Below are 18,622 nucleotides of genomic sequence, written 5' to 3'. Positions count from 1 at the left end.
TTCATTGGGTTAATCACATAAATGGGATTGTAAATAAAGGGTACAGATCTCTGCACAGGGCTATGAGGGTGTTTAGGGGTTGTAGTAAGGATGTAAAGGAGAGGGCATGTAAGTCTCTGGTAAGACCCCAACTAGAGTATGGTTCCTGTGTATGGGACCCTCACCAGGATTACCTGATTCAAGAACTGGAAAAAATCCAAAGAAAAGCAGCTCGATTTGTTCTGGGTGATTTCCGACAAAAGAGTAGTGTTACAAAAATGTTGCAATGTTTGGGTTGGGAAGAATTGAGAGAAAGAAGAAGAGCTGCTCGACTAAGTGGTATGTTCCGAGCTGTCAGCGGAGAGACGGCGTGGAATGACATCAGTAGACGAATAAGTTTGAATGGCGTTTATAAAAGTAGGAAAGATCACAATATGAAGATAAAGTTGGAATTCAAGAGGACAAACTGGGGCAAATATTCATTTATAGGAAGGGGAGTTAGGGTTTGGAATAACTTACCAAGGGAGATGTTCAATAAATTTCCAATTTCTTTGAAATCATTTAGGAAAAGGCCAGGAAAGCAACATACATGGAATCTGCCACCTGGGCGACTGCCCTAAATGCAGATCAGTATTGACTGATTGATAAGGTACAACCCCAGCATTTGCCTGGTGTGAAAATGGGAAACCATCTTCAGGGCTGCCAATGGTGTGATTCAAACCCACCATCTACCAAACGCAAGCTCACAGCTGCGCTACCCTAACCGCACAGGCAATTCACTCAGCGTCTAACGAAGTGATAATGAACCTGCATTAGAATATTTAAAATGTAATAACTGGAATTCCCAAAGATGCCAGATAAAACAGCTTCTACTGTACCTATAGTGATAGAAATTGTAGTATGAAGTATACTGAAGTTCAACATCTAATAATAATAATAATAATAATAATAATAATAATAATAATAATAATAATAATAATAATAGCTTTACGTCCCGCTAACTACTTTTACAGTTTTTGGAGACACCCAGGTGCGGAAATTTAGTCCCGCAAGAATTCTTTTACATGCCAGTAAGTGTACCAACACGAGGCTGACGTACTTGAGCACCTTCAAATACCACCAGACTGAGCCAGGATCAAACATGCCAAGTTGGGGTTAGAAGGCCGGCTCCTCAACCGTCCGAGCCACTCAGCCAGCAGTTCAACATCTAAGCAGCTCTTCATCACATAAACTTTGTGTAATAGAATTAATAACTGGGAGGCAACTAGGGTGGTTCATGCGCCCATGAACGTATGATTTATTGGCAATTCTCACTATTTTCGGTACTTTTCTACTTGTTTGAATTTAAGTTTGATGTTGCGCTTACCTTTAATTATGTTACGTCTAGTTATTTTTAGTTGATTTATAACAAGTTCCCCTTGGCGTGCAATGATGTCACAGGTCATACGAACACTGTTTGCTTATTTTATTCCTCTCGCTTCGCTAACTTAAGTCATTTTTACGTTGCCTGTTGATTGGTCACATTACCTTCAAATGACTGCTTGTGTCACCAGTAACTTGTCTCCTTCTGGTACCGAGAATGTATTCTTCCACGTCTATTTTTTCATTGGTTATTTCTGGGTTTTTTTTTTCCTTGCCTTTATTATATTATTAATTGTGTGGAAATTATGAATATTCTTTCTGGACTTCTGTTTTTTCATTATTTTGAATTTTATGATAAGGTTTCTCACGTACTTTTCAGTAATTACTACTGTTAGTCTTGCAGCACTACTTTTTGTTGAATCTGGAATCTTCGGCAGTGCTTCTTAAGGACTGCCACTCAACACGTTCATCTGGACTCCGCTCCTCACTTTGCTTCGGGCAGCTCACTAGAATTGCCAATTCTCAGCAATGTCCATGCGGACTACGCATCCAGCCTGTTAGCCTCGCCACGTGTTTAGAAGCGACATTTTTCACGACATGTATTCACTTCGCCCTGCTTGGGGCCATTGACATGGGCTTGCCCTCTTGTATAAATGAAAGTATGTCGAGCCGAGTACCTTCTACTCTGCACCAGCTGGCCTGTTCAGGTGGTGGTGGTGGTGGTGGTGGTGGTGATTTTAGTTTTAAGAAGAAGTACAACGAGGTAATCATCCTCTGCTGGCCTGTTCAGCAGTTCTATTTTATTAAATTTCATTAATGCCAGCCTGGAGTTAGCATTCTGCTTTACTTTTATGAACATTTTAAATCTACGTTTGTCAGCATGTTTGATCTAGAAGATGACATTTTCTACTGAACTGGTTTGCCTAAAAGGATTTGTCTTTTACACTGCAGTGTTGGACTATTAATCTGAAAGCTTAATGTTTTCATCATTTTTCATTTTACCTCCCCGGTGGAGAATTTAATGCTGCAAGTCTGTCTCAAGTTCGTTGTTAAATTTCCAGTCCTTTTCAATCTATTGTTAAGGCAACCCCCTTTTTTTTTTTTTTTTTTTTTTTTTTTTTTTTTTAAGCTTCGTCATTTGATGTTTTTGAATATTCATTTATTACTCTGTTAAATTTCAATACTGGTTTGGCTTGTGCCAGCCTTCCACATTAATGTAAATTTCAGATATTCTGAATGTTATCAGTTTCAATTTATATTCACTATTATGTGCACAGCCGGTGGTCAGTCCGGCTCAAGGCTAGGTGTACATTACTTGAATTTCGGATTTAATCATTGATCAAATTATTCAAATTATCTATCGTTTTGTTTTTTTTTTCTAAAGATTATAATAAATGTTGTTGACTGCTGATCCTTTATCTTTCATTCCCGTAAAACTTGGGAATTACTATTTGTCCTTTCCTGGTTTTACCATATGGTGCCGTGACCAGGATCAGCAGATTTCGGTTTCTTACTATTTTGTATTCATTTTGAATTGTTATTGTTTCAGAAGGTGATTTTGTAATTACTTCATTGCGTTCCTGATGCAGCCTGCAGTTGCCCCAGTTAACCCGGAAGCCAGCATGCTGCCCGAGGACAAGCTGATACATGCTCGCGCAGCCTACAAGGGACAGCTAAGCCTGTTTCGTAAGTTCCTTACCAGCTGGGAAGACGAAACTTTTAATGTTGACAATCTTGTTCAAAGGTTGAAAAATTATGAGGTGGCTTACAGTCGTTATGATGAAGCACAAACGAATTTAGAAATTCAATGTCCGGAGCAGTCAGTTGATAGGGAGGAGGTTGAGAATCTCTATTATGAAGGACACGCTCAAGCCGTTCAAATTATTAGACGTCTTACTCATTCCTTAAAGTACGAAGAACTTTCAAATTCTACTCCCCGGTCAGGATTGTTGAAAACTCCTGACAGTCCTGCTCAGGCCTCTTTGCCTAAAATTCAGCTTCCTCTGTTTCGCGGTAATGAAGACGCATGGGATTCCTTTTTTGAATTGTTTGACTCTTTAGTCAACCAGAATGAGTCGCTTCCTGACATTCAAAAATTTCACTACCTTCGTTCTTCGTTACAGGGTTCGACGTTGAAACTCGTTGAGTCTCTTTCTCTTACTAATGATAATTATAAGGTTGCTCTAGGGTTATTGAAGGAACGTTATGCTAATCCCCGTCTGAGGATACATCGGCATATGCAAGCCCTATTTAATTTACCTGCTACAAGAGTAGATAAGGTTCAAACATTTAGATCATTATTAGACACTGTTGAACTCCATGTTAAGGCTTTGGCGATTTTAAACCACCAGTTGAACACTGGGATACTTTTTTAGTACATTTGGTTTCTTCTAAATTTGATCAGGTACTTTAAAAATCTGGGAGTCTGAGGTTTCCAATTCTCAAACAGTTACTTATAAAAATGTAATTCTATTTCTAAAGCAGAGATGTCAGATTCTTTCAGCTGTTGATTTTCAAATGAATGGTCAACCTTCAAAATTGATTAATAAACTTCCGTTGCCTACAACGGTCTCTAAATTCAAATCATTTTCAAAACCTCAGGTGTTGAATGTTCAGAATAAAAATGCCAAATGCGGGTGTGGTTCGGAAGGTCATTTATTATATTTGTGCCCTAAATTTAAATTGCTGTCCATAGATGACAGGTTATTTCTTCAGGCAAACAAGCGTTGCTTTAATTGCCTATCCAGCAATCATTTGCTAAACAAATGCAACTCTACTAATTCTTGTAAGCATTGTGGCTCTAAACATCATTCTTTAATACACCGTCATATCAAAACTGGAGTTAATGCTTCATCGGCAGACTCTGTTCAAGACAGTATTCCATCTGCTAGTGCACAAACCTTTACTCAAGGCTCATCCACTTTGCGAGGTTCTCAAGTACTGCTTTCCACAGCGGTTGTTCAGATAAAGGATTCCGAAGGTCAGTGGAACTCTGTTCGATGTCTGTTGGATAATGCAGCCACCCACGACTTTATTAGTGAAAATCTGATTGAAAGGTTAGGATTACAAAAAATTCCCACCGATGTGGAGGTCACAGGCATCAATAACAACAAAACATGTTCTACTAGCTTTGTTAGGATCTGTATAATATAAACTTTATTGCGCACAAGTTGTGCAGTATTAGGATAATTAATCAATACAGAGGTCTATGATTGATTTCACACGATTTTTACACGACAGTACGTGATATCGGTCACAATGTTTATCACAGAGTTCACATATGCACATCGAGTCCAGGTCGTGGTATGTCTTCGACTTACAGATTTTGTGATGGTAGCCATGGACTGCCATAGAATTTACAAAATGTCTAAGCTCTTGGTTTGTGCCGGTCCATGCTCTGTTCATCATGGCCTCTGAAGAGTAGAACTCTGGCCATATCTCCTTTTTCTTCTCCCCCTCTAACTGCAGTTTCTTCCAGTTTTCTGTACAGGGACTCTATTCAAAGCAATGTATTTTTTAATTTGAATTGTTTAGCTATGAAAGTTATCAGTAGTAACACACCTCATCTTTCCTTCGATATTAAAGACTGGGCCATTCCCCCTCAAGTTGAATTAGCAGACCCTGGTTTCTTTGAGAGTGCACCTATAGATCTTTTATTAAGTGCTGATATTTTTTGGCAAGTATTATTGCCTGAGAAGGTGCAAATCATGCCTAATGTGTTTGCCCGTAAAACTAAGCTGGGTTGGATTCTCACCGGGCGCCTCCCTAAGAATCCTATAGCTATTAAACCTCAATGTCATTTCATCTCCCCTCAGGATCAACATAATCTGGAAAGATTTTGGAAATTGGAAGAATGTTCTTTAGATTCACTTCAGCTCTCTGAGCAGGAGCATATTTGTGAACAACTTTATAAACAAACTACTTTTCATAATTGTGATGATAGATTCGTAGTTCAACTTCCTCGTGTCTCCAATCCCCCTCCTTTAAGTAATACTAAGCCTCGTGCTCTTAGGGCCCTGATAGCTATTGAATCGAAATTTAGGAATGATCCCTGTCTTAAAATTCAATATGCTCAATTCATGCAAGAGTGAAGCTTTAAATCACATGGAAGTAGTAAGGAAATTTGAAGACACTATTATTACTGATTCTGTCTATCTTAATCATCATTCGGTTTGGAAGAGTGGGAATGAAAAATTTAAGAAAATACGAGTAGTATTTAATGGTTCAGCCCTGGATGATCAAGGAACTTCTTGAAATGATACTCTTCTGGCTGGTCCTTCTATTCAAGTTGATTTATCTATTATTTTGTTAAATTTTAGATTATTCCCAGTTGCCGTGATGGCTGACATTCAACAAATGTATCGGCAAATTCTGATTGATCCCGCTCAACATGACCTGCAAAGAATTCTCTGGCGTGATGATCCTAAGAAACCGCTAAAGGTCTTCAGGTTAAAAACTAACTTGTGGATTGAAACCTTCCTCCCTTTTGGCGATCAGAACTCTTCATCATCTTGCTGAATTAGATGGTCATCTCTTTCCTCCTGAGGTAAGTCAGGCTCTAACTACATCCTTTTATATGGACGATTTCTTGTCCTCTTTCTATTCAATCTCAGAAGCTGCCCAGTTTGCTAAGGGTTTGATTCAATTGCTTGAAGGTGGTGGATTCGTCTTACACAAGTGGTGCTCCAATCACGACCTATTTTTAAAAGCCTTTAAGGATAGAGATCTGATTAATGATTGCGTAGAATTGTTTAAGGAAGAAACTACCATTAAGGCTCTTGGGATATATTGGAGTCCTAAGCAGGATATATTCACTTATAAATTGACACTCTCTTCAGAGCCGCCTATCACTAAATGTCAAATCCTTTCTGAAACTGCAAAAATCTACGACCCTTTGCAATATTTAGCTCCTATTGTTGTCCTGGCTGAACTTTTCATGCAGGAGTTGTGGACATTGAAAACTACTTGGGATGAAGTTGTCCCCCCTAGTTATCTTCAAAAATGGATTAAATATAGACACAGCCTTCTTGAGGTTTCTACTATTTTTATACCTAGAGTTCTCATTTAGCATCCCTCTGCTGATATTCTGGAACTCCATTTGTTTTCTGATAGTTCTGAAAAGGCATACGGGTGTTGTGCTTACCTTGTCTCGAGAAACGAACCATTTTTTTCCAATCTTTTATCTTCGAAATCCAAGGTAGCCCCTTTGAAGGTCGTTTCATTGCCTCGGTTAGAACTTTGTGCAGCCCTACTCGCTGTGGAATTAAACTACTTCAAAATTTAAAGGTTCACATCTCTCAAACCTTTTTCTGGACTGATTCGACTATCGTTCTGTCTTGGCTTGCTAAGCCTTCATATCATTGGCAACCCTTTGTCTCTCACAGGGTTGCTAAAATTCAGGAACAAACTTCAGTAGACTCCTGGCGGTATGTTCCTACTCGCGAGAACCCTGCTGACGGGATTTTGAGAGGGTGTAGTCCTAGGCGTTTAGCTAACCTTGCCTTATATTGGCACGGTCCTATTTGGCTTGTTCAACCTACCTCTCCATGGCCTAGCCATCCTAATTTAAAGTCTGTTGAGCAAATTGAAGTTTGCACGACTTTAATTTCTGCGCATGTTGCTATTGCAACTTATCCATTGCTTCACAAATTTTCCACTTTTCATAAGCTCGTAAGAGTTATGGCTTATATTCTCAGATGGAAATTTTTTGTATTAGATCAGCCTTTAAGGTCTCAAGACTTTTTAACTGCCTTGGAAATAAGAACAGCTACTAATAAAACATGGTCTTTAGTGCAGCAAACTTCTGTCGTTGTCCCCTTATCTTGATCGAGATAATCTCTTACGAGTAGGTGGTCGGTTGTCTTCTATTCTATCAGAGGATAAGAAGCATCCCGTCATCTTACCTTCTAAGCATCACGTTACTGAATTGATAAGACAATTTGCATGCCGGTGCTCGCACTTTGCTATACCTTATTCGTGAACATTATTGGATTATTAACGGGATTCATGAGGTTAATTCTGTGATACGTAAATGTGTAAAATGTTTTCGTGCTAATCCCATACCTTCATCTCAGTTCATGAGTGACCTGCCCTCTTTTAGATCTCAACCCTGTCTCCCTTTTGAGTACACCGGTGTTGATTATGCTGGTCCATTTCCTTATAAAACTAATCCTCTAAGGCCTGCCTCTAAGACTTTAGGTAAGGCTTATGTTGTTCTGTTTGTTTGTATGGTCACTGGGGCTATACATCTTGAGCTTGTTACCAATGCTTCCTATTTTTTAGCTGCTTTCTCTAGATTCTTTTCTAGTAGAGAGTTCCCCTCAGAAGTTTTTTCTGACAATGCTAAAACATTTTGTGGAGCTTCCGAAGAATTAAGGCAAGCTATTGCTTCTTCAGCTCAGCAGGAAACTCAAAATTTTGCATATTTAAAGGGATTTAAGTGGAATTTTATTCCCCCATATGGTCCCCATCATGGAGGCAGATGGGAATCTTGTGTTAAACTTCTTAAGCAGCATTTAAAGAGAACTTTGAATTAATCTTTTCTTTCCTATGAAGAATTTAATTCGCTACTTATTTTGATTGAAGCTGTGATAAATTCTAGGCCACTCACCCCTTTATCTCAGGACCCTCAAGATCTTCTTCCCCTTACGTCTTTGCATTTTTTGATAGGGCAATCTATGGTCTCCTCTCCTCCGGCACTGCTCCGAAGACTAGATTTACCTTTGCCTTTTTTTTTTTTTTGCTATTGTTTTACGTCGCACCGACACAGATAGGTCTTATGGCGACGATGGGATAGGGAAGGGCTAGGACTGGGAAGGAAGCGGCCGTGGCCTTAATTAAGGTACAGCCCCAGCATTTGCCTGGTGTAAAAATGGGAAACCACGGAAAACCTTTGCCGATTTTGTGGAGAAAAGTAGAGGCTGCTCGTGAAAGATTCCGGCAGCGCTGGCGCCTGCAATACCTGGGGCAGCTTCAGGTAAGGAGCAAATGGAAATTTGAGCAACCCAACATTAAGGAAGGCGATTTGGTTCTCTTGCGGGATCCAAGTCCTCCTTTAGTATGGCCGTTGGGCAGAATTGTTCAAGTTTTTTCTGCTCAGGATAAAAGGATTAGGGTGGTAAAGATCCGCACTAGTAATGGAATCTCTGTTAGACCCATTACGTCATTGTGCCCTCTCCCTCTTGACGTATATGGATGAAGTTATTGTAAGTCCCGAAAGAATATCTTTTTTCTTTTCGCCCTCCCCCCAGTATGGTTCATGCGCCCATGAACGTATGATTTATTGGCAATTCTCACTATTTTCAGTACTTTGCTACTTGTTTGAATTTAAGTTTGATGTTGCGCTTACCTTTAATTACGTTACGTCTAGTTATTTTTAGTTGATTTATAACAAGTTCCCCTTGGCGTGCAATCATGTCAAACACTGTTTGCTTATTTTCTTCCTCTTGCTTCGCTAACTTACATAATTTTTACGTCACCTGTTGATTGGTCACATTACCTTCACATGACTGCTTGCGTCACCGGTAACTTGTCTCCTTCTGGTACCGAGAATGTATTCTTCCACGTCTTTCTATTTTTTCATTGGTTATTTCTGTTTTTTCCCTTGCCTTTATTATATTATTAATTGTGTGGAAATTATGAATATTCTTTCTGGACTTCTCTTTTTTCATTATTTTGAATTTTATGATAAGGTTTCTCAAGTACCTTTTAGTAATTACTAACTGTTAGTCTTGCAGCACTACTTTTTGTTGAATCTGGAATCTTCGGCAGTGCTTCTGAAGGACTGCCACGCAACATGTTCATCTGGACTCCGCTCCAGGACTCGGCGCGAGGACTCTGCTCCTCACTTTGCTTCGGGCAACTCACTACAAATGCCAATTCTCAGCAATGTCCATGCAGACTACTCATCCAGCCTGTTAGCCTCGCCGCATGTTTAGAAGCGGCATTTCTCACGACATGCATTTACTTCGCCCTGCTTGGGGCCGTTGACATGGGCTTGCCCTCTTGTATAAATGAAAGTATGTCAAGCCGAGTAGCTTCTACTCCGCACCAGCTGGCCTTTTCAGCAGTTCTATTTTATTAAATTTCATTAATGCCAGCCTGGAGTTAGCATTCTGCTTTACTTTTATGGACTTTTTAAATCTACGTTTGTCAGCATGTTTGATCTAGAAGATGACATTTTCTACTGAACTGGTTTGCCTAAAAGGATTTGTCTTTTACACTGCAGTGTTGGACTATTAATCTGAAAGCTTAATGTTTTCATTATTTTTCATTTTACCTCCCCGGTGGAGAATTTAATGCTGCAAGTCTGTCTCAAGTTCGTTGTTAAATTTCCAGTCCTTTTCAATCTATTGTTAAGGCAACCCTTCTGTTTTTTTTTTTTTCTATTTAGCTTCGTCATTTGATGTTTTTGAATATTCATTTATTACTCTGTTAAATGTCAATACTGGTTTGGCTTGTGCCAGCCTTCCACATTAATGTCAATTTCAGATATCCTGAATTTTGTCAGTTTCAATTTATATTCACTATTATGTGCACAGCCGGTGGTCAGCCCGGCTCAAGGCTAGGTGTACGTTACTTGAATTTCAGATTTAATCATTGATCAAATTATTCAAATTATTTGTTTTTTTTTTTTTTTTTTCTTCTAAAGATTATAATAAATGTTGTTGACTGCTGATCCTTTATCTTTCATTCCCGTAAAACTTGGGAATTACTCTTTGTCCTTTCCTGGTTTTAATATAGGGCAAGAAAAACACCTATGCAGCTCAGCTGGCAGCAGGCCGGCCTTTCACCGCTGGGTTCCGTAATTGAAATCCCGGTTACTCCATATAAGATACATGCTGGACACAGCGGAAATGGGACAGGTTTTTCTGTGGTACCGGTACTCCAGTTCTCTCTCTCATTCCAGCAACATTCCCAATATCATTTCATTCCATCTGTCAGTCATTAATCATTGCCCCAGAGGAATGCAACAGGCTTCGACAGCCAGCACAGTTCCCATCCTCGCCGCTAGATGGGGCTTCATTCATTCCATTCCTGACCCGAATGGAACTGGAAACTGGCAATGGATTTCATTTTTCATTTAAGGTGAGGAAAGACAAGCATACTAATACCCTGTAACATTATTTTTAAAATCTGAGCTTCAAAATTCAAAAAGTTTTTTTTTTTCAATTATATATATGAGAAAAGAAGAATTTACTCACAACAGAGCAGGATTATGGAGGGATATTCTCCATTTCCCTCCTGATAACCTGTTAGAACAATGATCCATTGATGAGGATCTACCCGAATCCCATACCTGGAAAACAGTTTTACAATTATTTCACAAAATGCACTTATCCAGTTTTATACTGCAAAAGTTTTGTTAAGTAAACAAATTAAATTTTCACAAAGGACAATTTTTCATATTTCAAGCAAAATTAAAGCAAACAAATTGTGCTTATTACAATCACAACTGAACTATATACTTCAACACCAAATTTGTTGGAACAATAATAATCAATTCTCTCTAAACAAGAAACAAATCGATTGGTAAAATAAGGGCCAGTTGCATAAAGAATGATCTTGGATCAATGTTTATACAACATACATTTGAGGATCAACGTGATCTAGAATCAGTTTTACTAATATGATATCAACTGCTTTATACAATTGGGCCTTATTGTTATACCATACCAGGTATCTCACCTAAGATTCAACAGGTGTGTCTTCTCTGGCGTTTCAGAAAACATTTTCAATTTTGTTTTTGTAATATGTAGGTAGAGTCAGCCCAAACAAAGACTGCTCATCAGATATGGGCAACTAGGTTTGGAACCAGCTGTTGTAATGAGACTTGTTCACACTTTGCAACAGGACAGCTTTTGTTTATTTTGATAGGTATTTGACCACTTTACCATTAGAGAATTAGAGATGTTGGGACAAAATGTTATTGAAGTCATGGGAACAGTAACAGTAAATCACATGAAAGATGCAAAACTGAAAGAAAAAATCCAGGAGGAAGGGGCGGGGGAGGGGGAAAATATCATGAACATATGCGTTCTGACAATCCATTGTGGTTGTGGGATGGCAAGACTCTCCAAGAGTTGTTGTTGCTTCTATTTTTGCCAGAATTGAACCCCTAGCCAAGGTGGTGCAAAAAAAAAAAAGACAGCACAAATATACTGAAGTCAACTGCCCTTTTTTTTTTTTTATTAAGAATTACAATGATTACACAGGGGGAGTAGATATTTGTAATTTACAACTGGAATGCTACTGAACATGGTTAGAACAAAGAAATGGACTCTGAAAAGGATTCTCTATGGGAGGACTGTCAAGCAAACAAACTTCTCAAAAATAAGATTCTAGATCTTCAATTTTCGAATGGCAGCAAGGCAAGTAATGGTAGCAACTGCAGACAGAGAGAGAAGAGAAAAAGTTGAGAATGAAGAAGTTGATGCTCAACCTTCAAGAAAGAAATTAAGATTTACACCATCTCCTAAGCCTGTCTATGAATAGAGATAAGACTGATACAACCACTGGCCCAATGTTGATGACCTGGCTTTACCATGCACTTGTCAGTACGAAGTTTGTAAAAGTAGGACCAGAACCTGCTGCCTTAAATGTCATTTATTTTTCTGCATTTCAAAAGGATAAAAGTTGTTTTTGACTCCTTCATGCACAATAAAATGTTGTTGAATGTTAGATTTTTTTCCTCTTGGTTGGTGGTGGTGGTGGTGGTGGTGGTGGTGGCAGCAGCAGTGGTGGTATTAATCATAACCAGTGCTGCTTATTTTCCACGCGAGTTTTGGTTTTTGATCATTTCTATACTTTGTGTAATGTTCTTGCTTATATTTTGACTATCAACTTTGTAAATATGATATAACACGTAACTAGGTTAAGTAGTATTAAATAAAAACTAATTAGCACAAACGCCGCAAGTTAATTTTTGAAACAAACTCAATTTTTGAATTTTTAAAATAATTTTCCCTGATTCTACATGTCAAACAATGGATAGAGCCCTGCACGGATGTGGATATCTGCGGATTTATCCGCGAAGTTAGTGTCTTGGCGGATATGAACTGTATGGCAGTGTGGATAATTTCGCTGATAATTTCTAAATGACATTTATTGATTTTCACTCAGGTATTGTCTTGTTTTTGCTTGTGGTTAGGTGATCCTTGACATTGGTATGAGAGAATAGTGATATATAAAGAGCCTTGAAACCATAAAGAAGTAAATCTGACCTAAGCCTAACTGGCTCCTGCCTGCTATTGATGGAAGGAAGGAACGAACAAAGGTCAATACGTCGGTAGTTGCCATAAGAGAAAATCCCTCAAACCTATGACTAAGTGTTCTGGTGCCAGGTGTCAGGCCAATTGCATTATGTTAACAGATCTATCCGATTCAATATATACTATGGGTGTAATATACTATAGTTAAATATTTAAATTATCTGTGGATAACCATTTTGCGGATGCGGATAACCATTTGCGGATGCAGATGAAGGAAGTGCGATGCGGATATTATTTTGTATATCTGAGCAGGGCTCTAACAATGGGTATTAACATGCGTTGCACAAAGGAATTAAGAAAAACAGGACTGAAAAGGCAGGGGGACAGGAGAGGAATCAGCAAAAAATGGTGGTATTTATTTATGAGATAAAACTCCTAGCAAAGTTAATTCAAACTGAAATGGTATTATTACAATCAAAACCAAACTATATACTTTATCAAGTTCTCCAGCAACAAACGAACGCCACCCATAGTCATCAGAAGGAAACACCAGTTCATGAACCCCGCCATGTTGTCGAACCCAGACGACCATGATAGTAAGGAGTCCCTTGGTCTGTGACATCTGAAATAAAAATTTAAAAAGATTCAATCACATTCCAAAATTTCACAGTTTGACACAAATTACAGAAGACTTGTTAAGCAACAAATGTTATGTCACAAGAAAGATTTATTCCTTAAATAAAAATATTTTGAGTTTGCATTAAGCAGTTAAGAGTCGTTTACAGAACCAGGACATGGTCAATAGGCAAAAAAGGCTAGATATTCCGAGCAACAAACAAAAACCTTTATTATAACATAGAAAGGAATGTAAAATAGTTTTACAGAAAGTAAAAACAATTTCATGTAATAACTAGGGTAACACCAAAAAAGCAATTTTTCAATTTAATTTTTTCATTTAACATTGAACTTTTCTCTTTACAACAGTGCAAAACTTTTGTTAATATCTCCAATACTTTCGAAGTTATGACCATAAACTTGAAGCTCTATCACCCAAGCAAGCCCTTTATTGGTAAGTTTGATGCTCGTTTTCCGTAACCTTTGTTTTTCAGAACTGCCGGGCTGAGTGGCTCAGGCAGTTGAGGTGCTGGCCTTCTGAATCAAACTTGGCAGGTTCAATCCTGGCTCAGTCCAGTAGTATTTGATAAGGTGCTCAAATACGTCAGCCTCGTCTCTGTAGATTTACTGGCATGTAAAAGAACTCCTGCGAGACTAAATTCTGCACCTTGGTGTCTCCGAAAACCATGAAAGTAGTTAGTGGGACTTAAAGCAAATAACATTATTTTTCAGAACAGTTTCCCTGATAACTAAGTTTCCAAGATGTTAAGATGAAATTTTACATGCATGTATATTTCATAAAAAAATACACTAGAATTATTGAGCTAGCTTCATTGGTTAAGCTTAAAAAAATATTTTCAAGTGAAAATTAATGAAAAATTGACTACTAGAAAATAACTTCATGAAAAAAATATTTATACTTGTTGGACTTCACCGATTCTAGTACTAGTTCTAGCTATAACCTTACTAATCATAATAAAACAGAATCATAGAAATATATTCATAACTTTTGAAATTACCAGAGAAATAGCAAAATGGCCATCATACATCACCATTTTGAATACAAATATAAATGGTCTGTTATTGGACATTATCAATTTTCCAGCTAACTCATTCCTGTACATATCATTTTGAATACAGTGATTAATTATATATAACGGCATAGATTTATATGATTTTAAATAGGTAGGCATATTATTAATAATTATTTGTTTGTCAAACTAAGTTTCCTTTTAGTATTCATTTCCATTGCTGCAGAAAATGTTTAATGCACCCCATTTTTCTTTGTTCAAAGGTGTACGTCTCCCCTTAAAATGTTCTATTTCTTTTACATATTTTTACTTCAATGTCCTTCCTATTTTTCCAGTCCTTAAATGTTGCAATACCTACTATTAGCTCTTGAGGTAGTTACTGCCACTGTCCAGCTACTAATTTCTGTATACATATTGAACCCCGTGAACCTCTGAGTCATAAGAAGCCAGAATCCTAAATTAATTACATGAAACCCCATACAAATTACAAGTCATTAGGAGCTCTAGCTGCATTTTTTTATCTCTGACCAGAGATGGCACGTGGAGAACAGGTGGCGATTCTCATTCTCATGCTAGAGAAATTATGTCACCCACATGTGTAGAATGTGCAAGAATACGAAGTAACTTAGTGAACTACTTTTAGTAAAAGTACATTTTAAGAATTGGCAACAAAACTGCTGTAGAAATGTTAGGAAATTGTAAGTGAAACAATTTGGTTGTTAATGGTAAAGACTTTAGACCGCTAAATAGCTCCAGAAGGAAAACTGTCGAAAGACGTGCCTATTCGTTTAAACTTTGTTACATCAACCAAAATATAGTGCCTAGCTTATGAGTTAATTTAACGACTCGGTTAAGAGAAACCCTAAATATTTATTTATCATGAAAACTGCTACTAAACTAAGCAACTATGTGTTATGTCATAATCAGCCATAATTACATTTGAGTGGGGTGGAAAAAGTGTCAATTTTTGGTGGTAAATGCAGATGGCATGGGAGTAACAGTAAATTTCATAAAAGAACACCGCACCATTTGCAATCTCGCATTGTTTTCCGTGAACCTGAGGCAACTGCACGTTATTCAGACTAACATTAAAAAGCAGTTGTGGAGGCTGAGTCCCCAGAAGGGAAGGCTATATAACGTAGTCTCCAAGTGGAGAGAGATTATCACTCAAATTAACAATATTCCCATGTGGAACCATCATATAAATTCACATCAGGGCAACAGATGGTCATTATAATGCCGAAGTCATGTACTTTAATTAGCTAATATTATCATTTGACTTTATTGCATGTATGGATTGGTGACTCAATGAAGATGTTCATGAGAAAGAACGTTTGAAGGGCATTTTTTTTTTTTTTTTGTTTACGTCATTTTCAGGTGAATGATAGCAAAGACAAAAACAAGATAAATAAGTTTTGTAAAGCCACTACCTGTCGAGATGGCTAGATAAAGAACGAAAGAGGCTGGTGGGCCTGTTAAGATGTGAAACCACGTACGACTACAGGCATGTAGACTACCTTCTCATGAAGTGCATTTTATTTATTTCATGATGTCACCATTTTATTTGTGTATCTGCGACGCATTTTGTTCACCCTTTTATTTCGTAGAAATGTCAGAGGGATATGACGAAAGGTAATATTTTCTTTAATGTTTCTGGGATAATTGGAAAATAGTGAAAGCAGCGTGTGAAATGTTGTATAGTGGTAGATTTGATGGCTGTAAAACTAATATAATGTCTAGAGCGAAGATTCATTTCCGTAAATTTATTTTTCTATATTTGTTGTTTGCCAAAGTTAAGATATTAATCGATCACAAAATTTTGTTCAGTGTAAAGATAAAATTCCTGTAATTGTAATACATGGTTTACCATTTAGAGAGAGTGCATGATAATGATTGAATATCAGCCGTTGTGGAAGGCATACCATTGTGTTCTGTGCTGTAAATTTTGTCAAGGGAAGTTATGAGGCAAGATCGGTGTGATTTGTGGAAGGGGAGTGCTATTCCAAAAGTCTTAAAATCTGTAGAATTGATGAGAGGAAAATAGCAGTAAAAATGTTTGTAAGTCAAGTTGTGAGTTTCGGTTTTGGAAATACTGTGTTGTCAAACCCAGATATGTGAGGAGAGATGGTTAGTTTGTCACAGATTGTTTTATGTAACAACATAGTGGGTCACCCAAGAGAAAGATTCCATATTATAGTCATGTAGAGAATTTGTGATAGCAAGTGGTACAAGTCTTGCAAAGATGGGAAGGAATGTGGATCAGGTTGTTGAAATCCTGTAACACTGAAGAGACTTCATGCTGGATTTTCAATGTAGAAAACCTGAGGATTTATTTTGTGTAATTTAATTATATGGGAATAGGGTCATTCCATAGTTAGGATCCCATGTGAAACCATAGGACCATGACAGATAAGAATATTTCAAGTGATTTTTTAAATTAAATCTCTTTGCATGGTCTATGTGGGTCAAGAATTATATTCCATGTGAATTGTAAGAGAGGTGAGGTTTTCATTTGATACAGGTCAAGATAACATGTGTTTTTTTAAGAGCTAGCAAGGAGGGGTCACATTCCCGTTATTAAGCCAGCTGTTGGGCAGTCGAACCAGTTTATTGTTAGAAAGAAACTGTAACCGAAATTCTGCATTTGTAGTAAATGTTTGGAACTAGATTTCATTACTTGAAAAGATAGTAGTTTAGTAGAGACTTGAGATTCATTATCAAAGCGACGGAAATAACACGATGGTATGTTATGTTGGAAATAACCATTTTCAGGGATGTCAAAATTTGAGAATTTGTAATGATGATGATGATGATTCGTGTGGTTGAGGATTGGCCAAAGTTTTGCAATTATTTTATTTGAATGGCGCGATAGCTGTCAATCCATAGAGTTCGTGATGGATGATTGTGTTCTTGTTGTTGGTGGTGGTGGTGGTGGTGGTGGTTTCCAAGGTACAAACGCGGGTTCATGTGATATGAAGTCATGCTTGTGGAGCACATGGAGTGCAGTAGTCCATCCACCCTAGAGTTGGGTGAGGTGCTTTACAACACTCTAGTCTCATCGACCTGAAATTGATATTGAAGGAGGTGCCGGAATTAGTCCGAGGGATAACCATAGGCATTATAAGCAATTTGACATGGGTTATTTTATTTTGTGTTGGTGTATATTTATGCATATTAATATAGGATTTAGGATTATCCAAGCTAGTTTCTTAATAATTATTAATGTTATAATGTAAATTTGTTGAGTGACATCACGAAATAAGTAAATGGTACTGGTAGTTATGACAAAGTATTTCGTTATACTAGTACTGAATAGGTGGTTTCAATAAATTAATTGTTTAATATTTAATATTTTAATTTCAATACAGTCAAAATGAAAGTATTCACTTGTAAAGTATTTCGTTTCCAGCTGAAAAAAAAAACAGCACAAACAATATCATATCAATATTTTTCGTCAAAGAAATGTTTCTGGCAAACAGGTCCAAGTGATAACAAAAATGTAACAGTTAGGCAGTTTAAAGAAACCACTTTGTCCAGAATAGATAAAACTTCTTGTTAATTAGGATTATGAGATTACTTCATTTATTAATTTATTAAATTCAGTGGAACTGTATTTTGAGAATTAGCTAAAAATCAAGTGACTAACTTGAAAATGTTTCTAGAAACCTTAGTTTTATTTGCTGGGAAATTTTAACTTATTAACGCAACGATTAAGGGGACATGTCCGATGGCAAGGGACTTTACTGCCGCAAGTGTTGTGAGTGTTTGTTGTTATTTTGAATTGTTGAGCATCAGATGTGCTGGATTTTTATTAATGTGGAAAACTTTGTCCAACTACTGTAACTTAACTGTGTTCAGCCTTCAGCTTAGAAGTTTGGATGGTCATGGGGTCATCAACCTCAGTGGCTTAAGATTAGGGCCATCTGCCAGTATAGCATAATTTTTCTTGTGGTCATCACCCACAATGACTAACGTAAATCACAAAGTTAGATGTCGGTCCATGACATAGTCACAGATCACATCAATTCAATTAAGGGTCCATGCCGTACAACCACTATGTGGCACATACTAATTGGACTGCCTTAAGAGTCCAGAGCTTGTGTTACGGGGGTTGGATCATCACGAATCATTATGATGGTACATGCAATCTCACACGGAAACCGATCTTAGGGATCTCTAGACCATTTCATTCTTAAATTAAGACTATGGTTTCTAGAAAGGATGCCCTTTAGGAAATTGGATTAAGGTCTCCAAAGCCAGCCTCTCTCATAGTTTGTTGTTATATTATTATTTCTTTTAAACCGACAAGACTCACTTTGTTGATTTGAGGTGGTGTAATGTCACAAGTTTATTGATCATATGCAATAAAGTCTAAACATCCATTTCCTTTGACTCTAATATTCTCATTGTAGACAGTTTAAATTA

General features: G+C 37.5%; 1 protein-coding gene across 2 annotated transcripts in view; it reads right to left on the bottom strand.

Annotated features, from left to right (window-relative positions):
- Positions 1-18,622, bottom strand: part of mdy (midway) — a 117,733-nt gene that overhangs the window by 86,588 nt on the left and 12,523 nt on the right. For both annotated transcript variants that reach the window (XM_067150644.2, XM_068228564.1), the window contains exons 2-3: positions 13,045-13,173; positions 10,545-10,639 (exon numbers count right to left, since the gene is read on the bottom strand). In XM_067150644.2, coding sequence (XP_067006745.2) covers positions 10,545-10,639; positions 13,045-13,173 — 224 coding nt within the window. The remainder of the gene's footprint in view (positions 1-10,544; positions 10,640-13,044; positions 13,174-18,622) is intronic.

This window comes from Anabrus simplex, chromosome 7 (assembly GCF_040414725.1).
Source record: "Anabrus simplex isolate iqAnaSimp1 chromosome 7, ASM4041472v1, whole genome shotgun sequence".
Classification (NCBI taxonomy): Eukaryota; Metazoa; Arthropoda; class Insecta; order Orthoptera; family Tettigoniidae; genus Anabrus; species Anabrus simplex.
The sequence above is the reverse complement of the archived record's forward strand: the minus strand, read 5'-3'. Positions and strand labels throughout refer to the sequence as shown.